This window comes from Mustela nivalis (genome assembly GCF_964662115.1).
Source record: "Mustela nivalis genome assembly, chromosome: 7".
NCBI classification, from domain to species: Eukaryota; Metazoa; Chordata; class Mammalia; order Carnivora; family Mustelidae; genus Mustela; species Mustela nivalis.
This window is the reverse complement of record NC_139026.1, coordinates 78,275,799-78,294,596: the sequence shown is the minus strand read 5'-3', so window position 1 is coordinate 78,294,596 and position 18,798 is coordinate 78,275,799. Positions and strand designations below refer to the sequence as shown.

At 39.1% G+C, this 18,798-nt stretch overlaps 1 protein-coding gene and 1 long non-coding RNA gene across 10 annotated transcripts in view; one reads left to right on the top strand and one right to left on the bottom strand.

Moving 5' to 3' along the window:
- Positions 1-10,037, bottom strand: part of LOC309869482 — a 42,242-nt gene extending 32,205 nt beyond the window's left edge. The window contains exons 1-3 of the long non-coding RNA XR_014314200.1: positions 9,334-10,037; positions 7,040-7,147; positions 4,761-4,829 (exon numbers count right to left, since the gene is read on the bottom strand). This is a non-coding gene — a long non-coding RNA (uncharacterized lncRNA). The remainder of the gene's footprint in view (positions 1-4,760; positions 4,830-7,039; positions 7,148-9,333) is intronic.
- Positions 10,038-10,506: 469 nt separating this feature from the next.
- KIF21A (kinesin family member 21A) overlaps positions 10,507-18,798 on the top strand; it is a 153,321-nt gene continuing 145,029 nt past the window's right edge. For 5 of the 9 annotated variants that reach the window (XM_082740717.1, XM_082740716.1, XM_082740720.1 and 2 more), the window contains exon 1: positions 10,509-10,945. In XM_082740717.1, the coding sequence (XP_082596843.1) occupies positions 10,902-10,945 (44 nt within the window). In that variant the 5' untranslated portion in view covers positions 10,509-10,901. Of the gene's footprint in view, positions 10,946-18,798 lie in introns of all 9 variants that reach the window. The other 4 variants (XM_082740713.1, XM_082740718.1, XM_082740715.1 and 1 more) reach the window with 2 other exon arrangements.

The window sequence follows — 18,798 nt, the reverse complement described above, 5'->3', positions numbered from 1 at the left end:
GCAGAGAGAGAAGGAGAAGCAGGCTTCCCACTGAGTAGAGAGCCCTGTGTGGTGCTTGATCCCAGAACCCTGAGATCATGACCTGAGCAGAAGGCAGAGGCTTAACCCACTGAGCCACCCAGGCACCCATACCATTATATTTTAATATTTAGTGACTAAAATATGTGGGCACTTCAAAAATTTTACTGAAGCTTTATGTTCTTTCAAAAATCATAACTTATTTTTATTTTATTTTATTTTTTTATTTTTAAAAGATTTTATTTATTTGTTTGACAGACAGAGATCACAAGTAGGCAGAGAGACAGGCAGAGAGAGAGGCGGAAGCAGGCTCTCCGCTGAGGAAAGAGCCTGATATGGGGCTTGATCCCAGGACCCTGAGATCATGACCCAAGCCAAAGGCAGACGCTTTAACCCACTGAGCCACCCAAGTGCCACTGATTATTTTCTTTAAAATACAAAACATTCCTACCATCCAAGCATTGGGAATACTCTTTTTTTTTTTTTGCATTAATCACCATCAAGCATGTATTACATTTTACTTACATTGTTTATCTTTCTCTCACCTAAAAATGTAAGCCCTAGGAGGGCAAAAATTTTTGCCCATTTTGTTTTCTGCTGTATCTCCAATGCCTAAAACAATGTTTGCACACAGTTATTGAATAAATGGTTGCATGAATGAGTAGTAATTGTCACCTAGATTAAATTTAAGCCATGGGGGAAAGTATGAAAAAGGAAAGGGGACCTGGCCCCATGACTTAGGAGTTTCAAGATTTAGAAACTTCTCTGTAAAGAAGTTTAAAACATAGCCATCTGAATTAGTGGTCTAGAAATAGAGAGTGTGGGGTTTGGGGGGCAAGGACAACAGCACAGTTAACTCTTAATTGCTATTTGGAATTCAAGGACAATGTTGACAGAAGAGAGCCATCCATAAACATTTACAAACTATCAAATGATAAGCATTGTTTGGAGATGCAAATATAGTGAATAAGATATGGTAACTACCTTTAAAAAAATACTTTATTTAAGAGAGAGGGAGAGGGAGAGAGAGAGAGAGAGGAGAAAGAGAGAGCAGAAGCTGGGGGCGGGACAAAGGGAAAAAGAGACTCTCCACTGAGCTGGGAGCCCAACATGGGGCTTGATCCCAGGACCCCGGGATCATGACTGGAGCTGAGGGCAGATGCTTAAGTCACTGAGCCACACAGGTGCCCCGGTATCTATTTTATAAAAGCTTATAATCTAGTGGGAAAGACATCTTTAAAACAGATAAATTTGAAGTAAATTAATAACCTTAATTATGCCTATGTACAATGTAAGTGTATCAAAGAGGCTGTGTTCTAACCTAAGCGTGAGGGCATAAAGAAAAGAGTCTAGGGTCGCCTGGCTGGCTCAATCAGTAGAACATGTGACTCTTGATCTCGGGGTTGTGAGTTTGAGCCCCACGTTGGGTGTACAGATTACTTAAAAATAATATCTTAAAAAAAAAAAAAGGAAAAGAAAAGAGTCTAAGAACACTTCCACGATTGGGTAGAATTTCTTTCAAATAAACAAGGGGTAGAATGGAGATAAGGCAATGAAAGTAGCTTAAATATGGTGTCATTTAGGCACTAAAACATTTGTAAAACTGATGTAATGATTTACAAGTAGAAATGGAATTTAGGTTGAACCCTTTTGCACCATCATCATGAACTTCTCAAAGGAGTAAACTCTCCCTTTGCCTTCCCATCACCAATTTTTAGTTCCCTGGACACTAAGCTTTTCTTTTCCTTGTCCTACTACAACTACTCTCTGTGGTTACAATTAGTTGTGTTGATCTGATAGACCTGTTGATTCTTCTTTGTCCTCATTCCCTTTGGTCTCTCCAGTGCCTTGATGCTCATGTTCTACAACCCTTTGAGAAACTACTTTTATTTTATTCAACCCAACTTCTCCTTCACTGTTCCTCTTCTACCAAATTAAGTCTCCCTTCCTTCTACTCAACTTGCCCTTTTCAGTTAATAGTACTCTTCTTTCAATCACTAGATTTAGAGATACTTTTGAAAACCACTTTATAAATTCATAATCTCTGATTGGAAGGACCCTCCAAGATTTTTTTTTTTAAAGATTTTATTTATTTATTTGTCAGAGAGAGAAAGAAAGAGAGCCTCCAACACCTTTTAGATCGTATTTCCCCTGTGTTCTCTACAGTTGATGCTTGCATCTTTTTCATAGTGTCATCATCAAATGGTTTTCTAGCTAAGCCTGAATCAATGACAAGAAGTTTAATATCTTAATCCCCTACCGTTCTTCTCCCATTAGGATAAATCCCATTAATTCTCCTTAAGAATGTCTTTCATTTATAAGTCCTACTTCTTCATTTTCACCATGGTCTATTAAGATGCCTCATTTAGACCCTTACCATGTTATAAGTAAATTAGTATGACATGATTACCCCACTGAGCCCCTCCAGTTCATTTCACAGATCTGAACCAGACTTGATCCTTTTTAAAATGTTATTTTACTTTACCTATTCTTAAATATTGCCATTGTCTTATCACTCTTTTACTCACAAAGTTTAAATAGTTTCCTATATTTTATTTTTTCAATCTGAAACCCTCTGCTTTCAAGATTCCACCCACCTTATTTCTCATTGGTGTTGAAACACACCTTCTTTGTGGTATATACATAAGCAAGTATGTTTAGGTGCTGCCACTATCTTTTGCTAATTTATTGTCCACTGACAGCTAAGTGTGTCCATATCTCTGTTTTTATCTTTATTATCAATGTCAGAAGTAGAAAAAAGTCCTTTAAATACTCGTTTTGAGATTATTTGGACAAAAAAGTGAGTTGAACAACTATTTTCCTATCAGAAATAGTTCCTAATAACTATTTTCCTATTTCCCTTTGGACTTCTACAAAAATTGGAGGAGTAGCTTGGGGTCATAAAACAAATACAAATGTAACCAATTCCTTTTGTCTGGGGGCTTTTCTTGGTGGCCTACTATGAAATCACTGTTCTAGATCAGATCAAGGAAATGAGAACCAAGTTACATACTGATCTACATAAAGCATCTTACAAAAATAAGGTGTATGTTTTCACTTAAAAAGCACTGATTCTATCAAATGGATATCTGTATAAGGAAAACTGAGAGATTTAGAATGTAAAGGCTTTTTTTTTTTTTTTTAATTTATTTGACAGACAGAGATCACAAGTAGGCAGAGAGGCAGGCAAAGAGAGAGGAAGGGAAGCAGGCTTCCTACGGAGCAGAGAGCCAGATTAGGAGCTTGATCCCAGGAACCTGGGATCAGGACCTGAGCCAAAGGCAGAGGCTTTAAACCACTGAGCCACCCAGGCACTCCTAGAATGTAAAGGCTTTGTATTCTCTTCTGTAATGTGGCTATTACGGTGTTGTTGTTTTGAGGAGAGATAAATCACATGTTTATTGCAGAAGTTGGTAAAATATTTGTCATATAGTTTTAGATTATAATTAACTTTAACTTCATATTTTGCTATAGGTTTTCTAAAATAGAGTAAGAATGAAAAATCTAGAGCTTCATTAATCTTTTGGTTTCAGGGTATCCAGAGCCATGAGAATTTGAAAAATATCTATGTGGAGGTAACAAGAAAGGCCACCTACCCCAACCTCCCTGCAACCCCGCTTATGGCCGTGCTCTCTCTTTCTAAGTAAATAAATAAAATGTTAAAAAATGAAATTCAGTTAACAGATATGAAAAAAAGTGGTGTTATTGATGAATAAATAAAAAAAGGAAGGGTAGTAAATGGGGAAATGTTCTCAATTAAAAATAAATAATAAAATTATTTTTCAGTGATTCAGTTCTATAATATTCCAAAATAAAAAAAAACAGAAAGAATGAATGAGTATCCCAAAAGGCTTATCAAGTTCAGTCTTGCACAGTTAGAAAAAAAAACACACTCCTCTCAACAAACTTGGCTCAGAACTTTGGCTCAAGACCAGCATGACTTAATAGCTGTAATTTGCATTTGAATGCAATTAACTGGGCCAGTACTTTGGGGTAATCAAGCTGTGTGCAATATGCATAAACTGCAAACTCAACAAAAGTCCAAAACAGTGGAGAGAAATTTTTAATCTGTGAATTCCCCTTAGATTAAGAATCCAGGTCCAAACCCTTAAATTCAGTTTTAGATTTCAACATTGTAATTTTAAGTGTGGACACTGAAATTTAAGTTTTTAAAAAAAAGATTTTACTTATTTATTTGTCAGAGAGAAAGACAGAGATACAAAGCATAAGCAGGGGGCAGAGGCAAGCAGAGGGAGAGGGAGAAGCAGGCTCCTCACTGAGCAGGGACCCTGATACGGGACTCCATCCTAGAACCCTGGGACAATGACCTGAACCAAAGGCAGATGCCTAACCCCCTGTGCCACCCAGGCATCCCTGAAATTTAACTTTTATCTAATTGTCTATTCTTAATGAATAGACATTTAGATACTTGCCATTATTTTTCCTTATAATAATAATTTCACTATTTTTTATAAAAGTGATTGTTATTTTAAGAATTTCAAGCAATATAAAAAGATAAAAAGAAGGAAATAAAAAGTTCCTCAAATCCTTAGTTTCCACCCAGAAATGATTCACACCAATATTCAAAATAAACATAAATGAGAAAAATGTGAAGAAATGGATATTTGGTTAAAAGTTTGTTTTTCTAGTAATGTTATGAATCATTAAAAAATAAATTTACAAAATGTTAACAAACTGCTTTTATCATAAGGTAAACTACTGCTGTAAGTATTTAAGCTCACTTCGGGTTAGTTTGCAGTATATATTCTTCATATGTAAATACTTTCAGTGCAGGCTGAAGTTTTCTAAGCCTAAAGAATAAAATGCATAATGAAATTAACAATGAAGAACAAAAAATCCAGAACAGGGAGTGGAAATACATAGATTTTAGTTGAACTCTGCTAGCTGCTTAGTATGTGTATGTACTGGGGCAGGGTATGTAGGTGGGGGTAGAGAGAAACAGAGTAGAGGAAGGGGTGGGAGCTGTTGGTGGTGATTAATTCTCCTCTCATGAACTATTTACCTGTCTGTAAAATGAAAGGAGTGGACTAAATTGTAAATGTTCTCCATCTCCAAAACTATTGGCGCCTAGCTTACATTTGCTGGTTTACGGAATCTGAGGTACTCTGGTTTCCTTCCTGATAGTTTGAATGCCATCTTTATTAGATACTATGGTGTGCAAATAGTCTCTTTGAGAACTCGAACTGGTAGGCAGCAGACTATGTACAATGAAAATGTGTTCTGTGTTGAAATCAAAGCATAGCATGCCCGTCTTCTGGGATTCACTTATTTGTTCAACAAATAAGTGCTGGCTGCACTCTTGAATTTTCCACAAATTCTGCCCTTTAATAATTTACAGTCTAGTTGAGGAGTTAAAAAAATGATCATTACAATAATAACAAAGGCATTAATGAAATGTGATGAAGATTTAAAAGAATAAAAAAAAAAATCATAGAGGCAAAGTGAAATCAGGAATAGGTTGAAGAAAGGTGAATTTGAGTGAGGCCAGAAAAAAAGATAAGATTTTGACAGGTAGATGTTGTTGGGCAGGCTTCTGTTTTCTTATATGTTATATGGAAGTAATAATTGTACCCAACTTCTAGAGATGAGAGACTTAAGTGAAATAATGCATGTTAGTCACTTCGCACATTACACTGGCATGGTAGAAGGGTCCTATAAATGCTTTTTCATTGTTATTAATGAGGAAAACGTATAAAATGAAAAGAATCACTGAAGGAAAATTGATATTTCTGATTGTGGTTTTAAGGGTTAGTTTTCCAGAAACTTGTTTTAAAAAAAGATTTCTGAGGAGATGGCTGTCTAGGCATGCTCTTCCAAAGCCGGTTGTTTGCACGAAAAGTTGTAATCAGAACTTTTTCTTTTAATCTTTTCTGCTAGCAGCAAAAGGGAAGAGGCAAATAACTTTTAATGACTGATTAGAATGTGGAAACCAGAAAAACACTGGGTAGAGGGCCCTGAGGGGAAAAAACTGGGGAGATAGTTGTCCTAATGCATGTTGAAGCTTCTTTTTGGCTGTCTGTTTAGGGTGTGCTAGAATTGATCTTTCTTCAAAGTATACCTTAGACAGGTGCAACTGTAGCATCTGTATCTGTTTTTTAAAACACTATGTCTTACTGAGATATTTACCAAAAAATTAGCTAGTTTTATGGGATACTTATTATGAGTTAGTGCTGGGGTTAACAAATAATAAGCCAAGCCCTGTCAATTTCCAAAACAACTCTGTAAGGTGAAAAATACATTACTTACATATAAAAAGCTGAGGCTTAGAAAGGTCCCATATCTTGTCACTATGTCCTTTGGCTTATCTTTAATGATCTGTATTATGTGTCAGACACTGTTCTAGGAGCCACAAATACATGAGTGAATAAAACAAAAGATCTCTGCTATCCTGAAGCTAATACTCAAATAGACGGAGGGAGACTCTATATTATAGAGATAATATAATCATAATATTAGTAAGATTATTAACAAAAAAATATCACCTAGTGAAAAGGGCTATGAAGAAATAAAATAGTGCTATAATAGTGAATAACTGGAGGTTCACGGTGCTGGCTTCATGGATGAAAGGTTAGTGCAGTCCCACAGGGCCCTGGGATTATAGGGGCACTGCTCTTAGTTTAATGCTCTACTATCACTGTCTTAAAATACTTAATAATTTTGTCTTTAGATTTGCGTTTTGTGAGGCAGGTCTGATAAAACACTGGCACATGTGAGTTAGTAGAGGACATAGGGCAATATCCATGTCCTTCATTCCTTGTCACACCATTGTTATATAACTTTTGTGAGGCCCTGTGAACATAGACTTCTGGTTGACCCACAATGTGTGGCAGTTCAGCGAGATTCAAAGCCAGTGGGAATATGAGGTAAACGTGCTGTGTGTGACTAAGCAATGATGTTGACACCTGGAGAGGCTATGCTTCCCTCAAACCAGAACTTGCTTCAGATAAAAAAGAAAGCAATGGCATTCTAAGAAACACTCTACCAAAGAACTCTATCTTACCCTTTCTTAGTCATCACTTCCCTGTAGTTAACCACTAATGATGATGTAAAAGAAAAGGCAAGGACAGGGAAAGGTGGTTCCTCTTCCTTTCAGTTCTTCCTTACTCATCTGTAAGCCAAAGGTAGAAAGTGTTAGTAATATGTAGATGAATCAAGAAGTGAATTTTAAAAAGTTGAGTTAGTTTTGTGCAATTTTTTCACAGTTAAGAGTGAAATTCACATGCATTTATGTATTACAGTAGGAATTACATCATTTAGATAATTCCACATGAGTTAATTGCTCTTTATTCATATTTAAAACTGGCATGTACAATTTAAAGATGAGTGGTAAAACTAATGCTAATAATGAAAAATTTTAATTTTTCTTAATGGAAAATAACACTAAATAGCAAATAAAAAACATCACGACAAGCTGAGTGAGAGAGTTTAGGATCTGAAAAGCTTTATATTTTAGTATCTTTAACAGGATTTTTATATGGCTTTCCTTTTTCTTTTCTCTTTTTTTATATTACTTTTCTAACAAGACACCCTGCATTTTCATTTTGCACAGGGCATGCAAATCATGTTTACATGATTATGTAGTTAAGAGGAGGAGGCTCAGTCAGTAGAGCATGAGATTCTTGATCTCAGGGGTTGTGAGTTCAGAGCTCCATGTTGGGCATAGAGATTACTTAAAAAACAAAACAGAACAAATGAAAAGCAACAACCAATAAAAAAAAAAAAAAAAAAAAAAAAGGTTAGCATCTGGAGAGGCCAGAGTGTGAAGTATCCTAAAGTCTAGAATTTACTCCATTTCTGTTAGGTAGCTATTGGAAGGTTTCAGTCAGAGGAATGATATAAATGACTTAGGTTTTAAAAGATCACTTTCTGGGCGCCTGGGTGGCTCAGTGGCTTAAGCCGCTGCCTTCGGCTCAGGTCATGATCTCGGGGTCCTGGGATCGAGTCCCGCATCGGGCTCTCTGCTCAGCGGGGAGCCTGCTTCCTCCTCTCTCTCTCTCTCTGCCTGCCTCTATGCCTACTTGTGATCTCTCTCCGTCAAATAAATAAATAAAAAATCTTTAAAAAAAAAAAAAAAAAGATCACTTTCTGCAGTGTGAGGCAAGAGTGGACTCAAGAAGACCATCCTGAGTGGTGTATACCTGGAGAATTCCTCACTCTTCCAGACAGAATTCATCATACTCTTGTTACAATTTCAATTATGGCACTAATGGATTTCTAAATTTGTCATCTTGAACTATACTGTAAGCTCCTTGTAGACCCCGACAGCTTTAATTCTCTCCACATCACTAGTGTCCAACATTGCTGGTATATAGCAGTCATTTATTAAACATTTGTTGACTGAATAATTGGAGTAGGGTTTAAACTACTCTTCTGATAAAAAGCTCTCCTATTGCAGTTTTCTTCAGCTTAAGATAACTAATTAGGTAAGCTGTAAGGAAAGGGGTTATAGCAACTATAAAAGAATCTGAAGTGAATACAAAATAGACAATTAATTTACAAATTTTGAAACCTGGCAGAAAACTACTTAGTCATCAGAGGAAATCTGAATTTTTATACAGTTTTCCCCTGAAATCACGTACAAAGCCACAGCTATTATTGGTGCCAATGTTTTGGTCAGAAATTCCAACCCATGGCTTGGAACTGAAGCTGGGTGGATACATATTTTGATCGGTTTGCATGCTATGTACATGTGGTGCTGAATTAGCTGTTGATGCTGTGAACTAAGGAGTTTTCACATAAAGGTCTGACTTTTCTCTATCTCTTGAGAAATAACAAACATACACACAAAAAGCTTGGCAGCAATGGGTCTGCCTTCCAGTGAGCCAAAGCTGAGGATGGCCACTGCCTTTGTAAGGGGCTGTGTGTTCTGTTTTATCTTTCCTCGCTCTGCCTGCTCAGACACACTGAAGCCTCGTTGTTGCCTGGTAGCATTTTATTCATGACATCTCCTACTGAGACATATATATATATATATATATATATATGTATATATATATACATATATATATATATATATATATATATATACTGGTGCTATTTTAAATAAGATTTTTTAAAAAAAGGTCTCAAATTATATATATTTCGTTTTAGTTTTCTTGATAAATTTGCTAGGCTTTACTTGCCTTCCTGGCAGCTTTTAACAATCCAAGAAGGAAGGAGGCCCATCCAGAGCCACCCGGTTAGGGCTGGAGGAAATGGTGCTGATTTGTTCACAGATAAATACTGAGGGGAGGCTCTCTCTCGAGGGCGGCCTGACAGCTTGGCCACTAATTTGGTCTACAGGAGGATACTCACCGTCTCTGCTCTCTTTATCTCCTGGTCCCATGTCTGTTGAGACCCAGGGGTATGGGGTTCAGGGACAAGATACCTTTTAAACGAATATAATTATATATCACACCGGCCTCCACTTAAGACCATTCAGCACTTCTTGTTTGTCCCAGAGTGTGCCGCCTCCTCCGACCCACTCTGCTGGATCTCTGCTGTGTAGAACGCTTAGGTGTGCACTTGTAGGATGTCAGTACCTGGGAGCCCGTGTCTGCATTTGGATGGTGCCATTTAATCTATCCTGTTTTGTACGAACCCACATGTTTATTTAGAGAAATGTATGCGGCCGTCCACAAAAGATACTCTGTGGGGAAACTCATAAAGGCTGTTGCCACAGAGCTGTCTAAAGGCATGTGGAAGCACAATAGTCACAAGGAGACACCACAATGGTTCGATGTTGATAGAATCCCGGGATCGGGAGGTGCCTTTTGAAGGCCAGGAAGGGGAAAAAAAAAAAAAAAATCCGTTTGTGAGGATTTACTACAGAGCAGGTCTTGGTGGATATTCAGCGCTGGGAACGCTTGGCAGTACCAGGGTGCAGTGCATTGACCAGTGTACAAAATGACTTCACAGAAACGCATTCAGGAGCCTCGGAGTAAATCGTTTCCATGTTCTGTGTGGGCTGGTAAACGGGCGATGCACCGCGGAACAGCCCAGCTGCCCGGACAGTGGCCAAACCAGGGAGTCGGTTTAGCACGACTGACTGACTCCAGGGAGGGAGGGCGATCAGCCGGGGGCGGGGGGGGGGGCTGGGGTGGCTGGGGAAGGGGGTCAAAGTCCACGCTGGAGAGAGGACAACAAGCCCGAGGGTGGAAACAAAGCCGAACCACAGTGGCAGCGCTCTGGTTCCTGGCGCTGCGCTCGTGCACCGAGCTCCGATTTTAGAAAGGACGCAGGCAGCCGGGCGAGCACCCGCCGCCGCGTTCTCACAGAAGAACCTGGAAGGGCGCACGGGCTCGCCGCCCTCGGGCGGGGGCAGCCCGCGGCCGGCATCCCTCCCCCTCGCGCCTCCCTGCCCAGCAGCGCCAGGCAGTGCCCGCCGAGGGCAGGGCGGGGCGCGGGCCCGGGGAGGGCGCGCTGGGGCCGGGCTGTGCGGCCGCCGCTGACGCAGTGCGGGGCCGGCAGCCCTGAGAGCCCAGGCGGGCGTGGAGTGTTCGGCCCGGCCGCCGGCAGGCCGCGTCCCCACCGGAGGGGGCAGGGCGCACTTACCGGCGGTCAGGAAGCCGCGGGCGGCCTGCTGGCTCCGCCGCCGCCGCGGTTGCCATTCAAGCGCGCCTCGTCCCCGCCCCAGATCCTGGGGGTTGAGCGGGGGAGAAGGGGCGGGCGTCCGCCAGTCGTGAATCACCTCCTCCTCCTCCTCCTGCCTCAGCGCCGCCGCCACCTTTCCATTCAGTCGCCCAACATGGCTGGAGCGCGGCGGAGGTGAGCCGGCCGCCCCCTGCCGCTCCAGTCTGCTGAGCCCGAGCGCCGCACCGCCGGCGGTGCCTCAGCTCTACGGTGCAGAGGCCCAGCGGCCCCGCTTGTCGCCAGCCGCCAGCATGTGGGGTGCCCCGGACGAGAGCTCGGTGCGGGTGGCTGTCAGGTGAGGACGGACACGGCGGCGGCGGCAGCGGCGGGTGGACTGCGGGCTGGCGGCGGGCTTAGGGCGCCGGGAGGACGCGCTCCGGTCGCGAGCGGCGGCTGCTGTGGTGCGGAGATCTGAGGGGACCGTCGGGTGGGAGGCTGGCGGCTGGGTAAGCTGAGGCAGGGGCTCCCGGCCGGCCGGGCGCTGCCGGAGAGACTCTGCCGCCCGCCTCCGGGTGGCGTTTGCAGGTAGCGGGCGGCTGCGCGACGCCGGGTCCCCGGGGCGCCGGGACTCCTCAGGGGTGCAAGCCCTTGGCGCCCGCCCCCGCCCCCGCCTGGTCTCGCACCGGAGGAACAGTCACCTCAGGTGGGGCGGCCTTGGGCGATGGCCTGGCCGGCTTTGCCCGGAGGAGCTGTCGCCGTGCTGGGCTGTGGAGTTCTTTGGATTATTTAGAGAGTGTCTGTCATATGTGTACATGCAGCTCGGGCCTTCTGAGGCAGGAGACAAAGCATCAGACTGACAGCGCTTCCCCACGCAGGGTTCTAGATGCCTGTGCAAATGGAAGTCTCGTGAAGCATCGCAGGGACAGACGTAGCACAAGCGTACGGGTGTAGGAGACGCATCTGGCCTCTTAGGCACTCGGATGGGAATTCTCCTTAAGAATTAGATTCCCTGGGGATAGGTCTGTAGAAGGAAGAAACTCTTCAGCAAGTGGAAGGGTTAAATGGGTGACTGGGTGAAACATCCTGAGGTTAGGCAGGGTGGATACAATATAAAATTATACATGCCTGGGTGTGAGTTTTGAAATACCGGATACATCAGAATTGTGTTTTGGTCAAAGCCAGGTACACGAGTGTTGAATGTAACTTAGACTGTTTTGATACGTATCAAGCAGCAGCGCTCTGACAGTTGCTTATGGAAAATTGCAACATCATCACTGAAATATTAATGAAGCGTTCATGGTAGAATAAGTGCGTTGCTTTCACAGCTCTCTGAGGGTCGGTCTACTATGAATCTACTTCTCTTTATACTTTAAGGATTATGAAAACAGTGCCCTTGGAGAAATGTGAAATTAATGAAAAAAAATAATCCTCCACTCATGTAGTCTTTCTCGAAAGGTATTTTAACAATCCTGTCATGTCAGCATTATTATTTTAGTGGCAAATCTTGATTAGGCATAGAAATGGCAATTTTATAGACTTTGTATCTTTAATCAATTTTAAGAATAACATGAATTTTATTTTTTTTAATGTTTATTTATTTAAGTGATGCCTACACCCAACATAGGGCTCCAACCCACCCCCCCACCCCCTTTAAGAGTCATGCTTTTCCGACTGAGCCAGCCAGGAGCCACAGAATAAGATGAATCTTTTTTTTTTTTTTCTTTTTTTTCAAAAGTGTAGAGACATCACAGAAGAATAAGATGAATCTTAAAGATTTTTTTTTTAAACATATTAGGAAATGATTACCCTTGGAGGTGACAGTTTTATGACTGTTTAGAATCACCTGTTATAAAGCTTTTGAAGTTTTAATTTGGTTAAATTTTTTTTTTTTTTTGAGAAGGAGGCTACTTATCCAATTGTTGGATTAGTTTGTTTCTCCTAATCACTGCTACTACCTCTCTTTTGGCCTTATAATACTCTTTAGTAACTGTACCATGGCAGAAACCCAGTAAGTGGTAGTTTTGTTACTGGATCCAGTCAAAGAAGGTGAAGAAGGAGCATAAAATAGAAATGAAAATTGAAAATTAGTCTGTGAGAGAAATCATTTTTAAAGATTTAAGTTTTTTTATCTGTGAATTCTCTAGAATATCATACGGCAGTTTATTTGCTGTACTATTAAATCTGATACTGCTTACACTGAAGGTGAGCAGAGTCATGGATGACCCTAAAGTATTGTTGGCAGATAAATAATTTCTATTTGATTTATGAATAAAATATATTTATAAATGATTGATATTTGATCATGCTTATACTTTTCAAGACATAAGTGTGGGTCTATTTCGGAAAGGTTTATAAAAATATTAACAGAACTTGGTAAGCTGCACTGTAAAGGTCCTTTTTTTTTTTCATTAAATACACTGAATAGATCCACTCTCTAAACTTATTTTACATAGGGTAATAATAGCTTATGTTTTTACAGTACTTTGGTATTTAGAAAGTGCTTGGAGACATATATTTTCATTTACAACAAATATTTGTTGAAAATATATCCTCATCTCTGATTATTCTGATTCTGAGCAGTCATTGTTGGATACATGTCATGTGCTACGAGTCAGTGCTGTTAAGATGTTTTATATCATGGAAAATCTCATTTATTCCCCATAACAATCTTTGATTTAGGTTCTGTTATTATGACCATTTTACAGTTAGGACACTGAAAACATTAAGTGACCTGCTTAAAGTTAAACTAGTATCTAGTGAAGGAACCAGTGTTCCAACCCAGACAAATTCTTAACCATTAAACCTGCATAGGTGAAAGGCAAGAACATACTTCACAAAACTTTATTTAGCTTAAAGTCAGTTGCCTTTTCCTGCTTCTATACTAGTTCAGTTACAAATGAGTGGCTTTGATAATTTATGTATACCTTGATATTGCTAGAAAAGATAAAACTCAGGAAGAGAGGACCTGAACTTATTAAAATTATTTCCTCAGATTTTCTTGAATCTTTACAGTGTTCTCCAATTTGACCCTAGTTTGCGACAGGCTTCAGCAGCAGGATAAGTAAATCAACACATTGAAACAAATCAACAGAGGCATTTGATCTGCTTTCCTCTTCACTGAATAATGTAATAACAGATATAGGGGACTGACTCCACTGCGAAATGCAGAAAGTGTCCTAAAGTTTCTTGTGTTTTTTTTCTTAGATGCAGAGAGTGTTAAGGGTGATGACTCCATTTTAAGATTTCTCAAAATAAGCGCATGGGTCATCTACAACTTTGGGGAATAGAAGTTCAAAAGAAAGTTTCATATTTAGGGAGAATATTTTTTATTCAATTTCTGAAAATGCCTTTTGGCAGGGTATATTTTAGGTATTTTGCAGGGTATCTTTCATTGGGTTGGATATGGATTCAGATAACAACCCTACTATTCAACCCATGTGGCTATGGAGCATTTGAATTTGATTAATGCCACTGAAGAACTAAATTTATCATTTTATTTAATTTTAATCAATTTAATTTTAAACTTAAAAACTGGTCCTTGATTTAGTTTTAGGATAACTTTTTTTTTTTTTTAAGATTTATTCATTTATTAGAGAAAGAGAGAGAGAGAGAGGTGGGGAGGCTATGGGAGAGGAAGAGCAAGAATATCTAATAGACTTCTTGCTGAGCAAGGAGCCTGCTGAGGGGCTCTGTCCCACAACCATAAGATCATGACCCCAGCCAAAATCAACAATCTGATGCCTAACTGACTGAGCCATCCAGGTACCTCATTTTTGGATAACTTTTGAATGTTCTTTTTTTTAATTTTTAAAAAATTTTAAAAAAAGATTTTATTTATTTGACTGAGAGATTGCAAGTAGGCAGGGAGGAAGGTAGACAGAGAGGGGGAAGCAGTCTCCCCACTGAGCAGAGAGCCTGATGTGGGGCTCGATCCCAGGACCCTAAGATCATGACCTGAGCCGAAGGCAGAGGCTTATCCCGCTGAGCCAGCCACTCAGGCGCCCCATATTTGAATATTCTTGAAACAAGTTGGTTATATGGATCTGCTTTTTCAGCTGTTTAGTTTATATAACCTAGATACTGATAGAGTATTTCTGATAAAAATTTAGCGTCATACTTGACATATATAAGTGTAATATATACATTGAATTTCAAAGATTAAGTAAGAAAAATGAATGCAAATATATCAATAATCTTTGTATTGATTGTACATTAAAGTGATATTTTGGTACATTGAGTTATATACAATATTATTAAAATTAATTTCACTTATTTTCCTTTTTAAAAATGTGGCTACTAAAAAATTTAGAGTCAAATATGATATTGCTCATATTGTTTCTATTGGTTGGTCATGATCTATATTTTAAATATAGAATAAAACTACGCTATTTATCAGCAGGATAAGTCAATACATAGAAACAAATCATAGCCATCCCATCATAGATGAACTACACTTTTAGATCAAGAAAATGCCAAAATACTAGGTGTCTTTTTTTAGAGTGGTCACACACACACACACACACACAAACACACTAAAAGCAACATTCTCCTCCCCTCCCCCTGGGTATATAGGTTTAGAAAGATAGTGATTATGGCCTCAATATGGTAGCTGAATTCTTAGAAAATGTGGTAAATTAAATGGATGGCTTAGATAGATTTTCATCATTTTGTTCCATCAACAAAAATGAATGATGAAGTATAGTATATATTTTGTTTTTAATATATAGGTAGGGCGCCTGGGTGGCTCAGGGGGTTAAACCTTCGGCTCAGGTCATGATCCCAGAGTCCTGGGATTGAGTCCCGCATCAGGCTCTCTGCTCGGAGGGGAGCCTGTTCTCTCTCTCTCTCTGCCTACTTGTGATCTCTCTCTCTCTCTGTCAAATAAATAAATAAAATCTTTTAAAAAATATATATATAGGTATACTGAATTGAACTGTTCAATTAACTCAAAACAATAAGATGAATTAAACATTTGAATTTTCATTTTAAGACATTAAGAGGTGATGTGCTTTTTTGCTTTCCAGTCTATGAATGCTGACTTAGCAAATTTGAAAATTTTTCCTTTTTAAAAAATTTATTCACTTATTTATTTTTAGAATATTTTATTTGTTTGAGAGAGAGGGAGAACAAACTGAGGAGAGGGGCAAAGGGAAAGGGAGAAGCAGACCCCCTCTTTATCAGGGAGTCTAACATGAGGCTTGATCCTGGGACCTTGGGATTATGACTTGGGCCAAAGGCAGATAGATGCTTAACAGACCGAGCCACCCAGGCACCCCCCAAATTTTTCCCTTTCAAGAACTTTAGCTTGCAGAATATGTCAAGAGCTGGACAAAAATGGAGATACAGAGAGGACCATTGTGTTTTTGTGTCATTGTCTATGTGGTTGTGAGCTAAAATGTCTTTGCTTGACTTTGACAGAGAACTGTACATATCCTTGACAATCAGTTTGGATTAGTGTGTAACGTAGTCTAATTAGGTTTCAGTTTGCTGTGTTTTTACCTTACTAAAGCAATTTTAAATAGTGACATTGCTCAGTAGGCTTAAGACTGGTTGGACAGTCAAAAGGTCAGTTTTAGGTCTGTCACTGGCACTGATTTCCATGGTGACCTTTCTGGACATTTTTTTCCCCCCATGCTGATGTGGCAATGTGAAGGTATTACAAGTTGTAAGAACTTTGCATAGCTGGTCTATTAAATATGTGATTTTGTTGTTAGTGAAACTATTGGCTTTATATCTACAGGAAGGAAGTTTTTAACATTTCAAGCTTGACTTTCCCAACAATCTATTTATTTTGGGTACTCTTGTTACTGAACAGGAAACTTTTTGTCTTTTGTGGTTGCTTTTCCCCACTGGTTATAAGACACATGTACAATATTTTATTTAATCTACATTAAAACCCTGTGAGGTAGGCTGGCAGATATTCTTATTCCTATTTTACAGATAAAAAAATGAGTCATAAAGGCACGAGGTGACCTGTTCAAGGTTTCTTAGCTACTAAGTACCTGTACTGGAACTCAAACTCAGGCTTTTCTTACCTATTTCTGTGTATTTTGTTTGTGTTCTTTGTTCATTTGTTTTAATTGAGGTATAGTTGACATATAACATGTTAACTTCAGGTGTGCAGCATAATGATTTGAAATTTGTATACATTGCAAAATGATCAGCACCCCTTAGTCTAGTTAACATTTCTTATTTCTGTTCTTAAACATATTTCCAAATGTTTTCAAAAACATTTTATATATTAATTTCATGTAATAGGGATCTTTCAGGCTGAAATGCTTATATACATGTGATTTGAATTATTTGAAACAATTTAATGTTTAGAAAATACAGAAGTAGGTAAGTGAGGCTTTTAGAGATATTTATTTTATTGAAATAGATGGTTTCCTGGTGTTTGGTCATTTGTTTATTTGTTTTTTCATGCAACAAATATCTATTAAGTGTCTACTATGTGCTGAACACTTTTTTCTTAAAGATTTTATTTATTTTCTTATTTATTAAAGATGTTATTTATTTGAGAGAGAGAGACGAGCACGCAAGAGGGGGGAGGGGCAGAAGAAGTAGGAGACAGAGAAGCAGGCTCCCAGATGAGCGTGGAGCTTGACTTGGGGCTCTATCCCAGGACCCTGAGATCATGACAACTGAGCCACGGCAGCATCCCTTATAGATTTTATTTTTAAGTGATCTGTACACCCAAAGTGGGCCTTGAGCTTACAGTCCTAAGGGAGATCAAGAGTCACATGCTGTATAGACTGAGCCAGCCAGGGACCCCATGCTGCATACTTGTCTACTGCTGAGGATATATACCATGTATGACATACATGGTCCCTGATTTTATATCCCTAGCAGATGAGTTTCTTTAAATGAACAAAATATGTTAGAACTAACACAAAATGTAATCAATGGCGTGAACTAGAAATGGAAGATAATTGTTTCTAATTTTTATTTCTCCTTTACTTTTATTTATTTATTTATTTTTAAAAGGTTTTATTTATTTATTTGACAGATAGAGGTCACAAGTAGGCAGAGAGGCCGGCAGAGAGAGAGAGAGGAGGAAGCAGGCCCCCTGCATCCCAGGATTCTGGGATTATGACCCAAGCCGAAGGCAGAGGCTTTAACTCACTGAGTTACCCAGGTGCCCCTTCTCCTTTATTTTTTTAATACCTTTTTTTTGGTACCCTGATTCATTAAGAAGAGTGATTTAAAAAACGAAAAGTGTGCCCTGACTCTAAAGTATTTCAAATAAAAAGTGAACTTCAAAGCTTATGCATTAGGGGGTATTATTTATATCATATCCTACTTTATAAAATATACATGCCCCACTTTTATGACTTTGTAGTTGGATTAGGAAGTAAGGGAAATGAAAGAAGAGCTAGTACATGATGTTAATTGAAAGTCAATGAAATTATTTTATTTACAAAATATGAGTTGGTAGGTTTTCCTCAGAAATGGTTTATTGAATTTATGAAGTGTGATAGACCTGTTTGTTGTTTGGAACTCTATAAAAGTTCAAGTTTCATGTCTAATTATTACTACCCTTTGAGCTCTTACCATCTTACCTGCTAATTGGTTAATATTTTGATGCATAATTATGGGGTAGAGTGATGCACTAGAAATTCCAGTTTTGTGAAGCCATGAAAGCAGAAATCATCTTGGCAGTTAATACCATAATCTGCCCAATCTTCCAGTTCTCTCAATTTATCTTCAAAGACATAAATTTGGAATATGCATTATTATGGATGTTTTTCCCCAAGATATGTTACAACCCATTTGTGTGACTGACTTAAAAATGGTTGTTTTCTGCCAATGTTAGACATAATCTTCATCTCAGCTTCAGATTAGAAAGGAAGATGCAGGAATGAAAATGGATGCCAGATAATAAAAAGTATTTATGTACAGTGTATCATTAGAATAATTTTATCCAAAATAAAACAAATTTGTTTGTTATTTTCAATGCTTCTCTCTGGGACGCGGATTTGTGAATTCTGTCTTTCAGCTTGGTTTCCCAGTGGATTAACTATTTAATCTTCTCATAGTATTAAAATAGTTTTCCTGTGGCTCAGGCTTTATTTGAAGCAAATGACAGCCAAGCAAAGGCACAATTTTCATGACACCCTATAATTATTATGAGATCTTTCTGAATTTCAGTTTAAGAATTATATATGAGGTTCCTTTGTCCTTTGTTTTTAAAAATTATCAGACATTTGT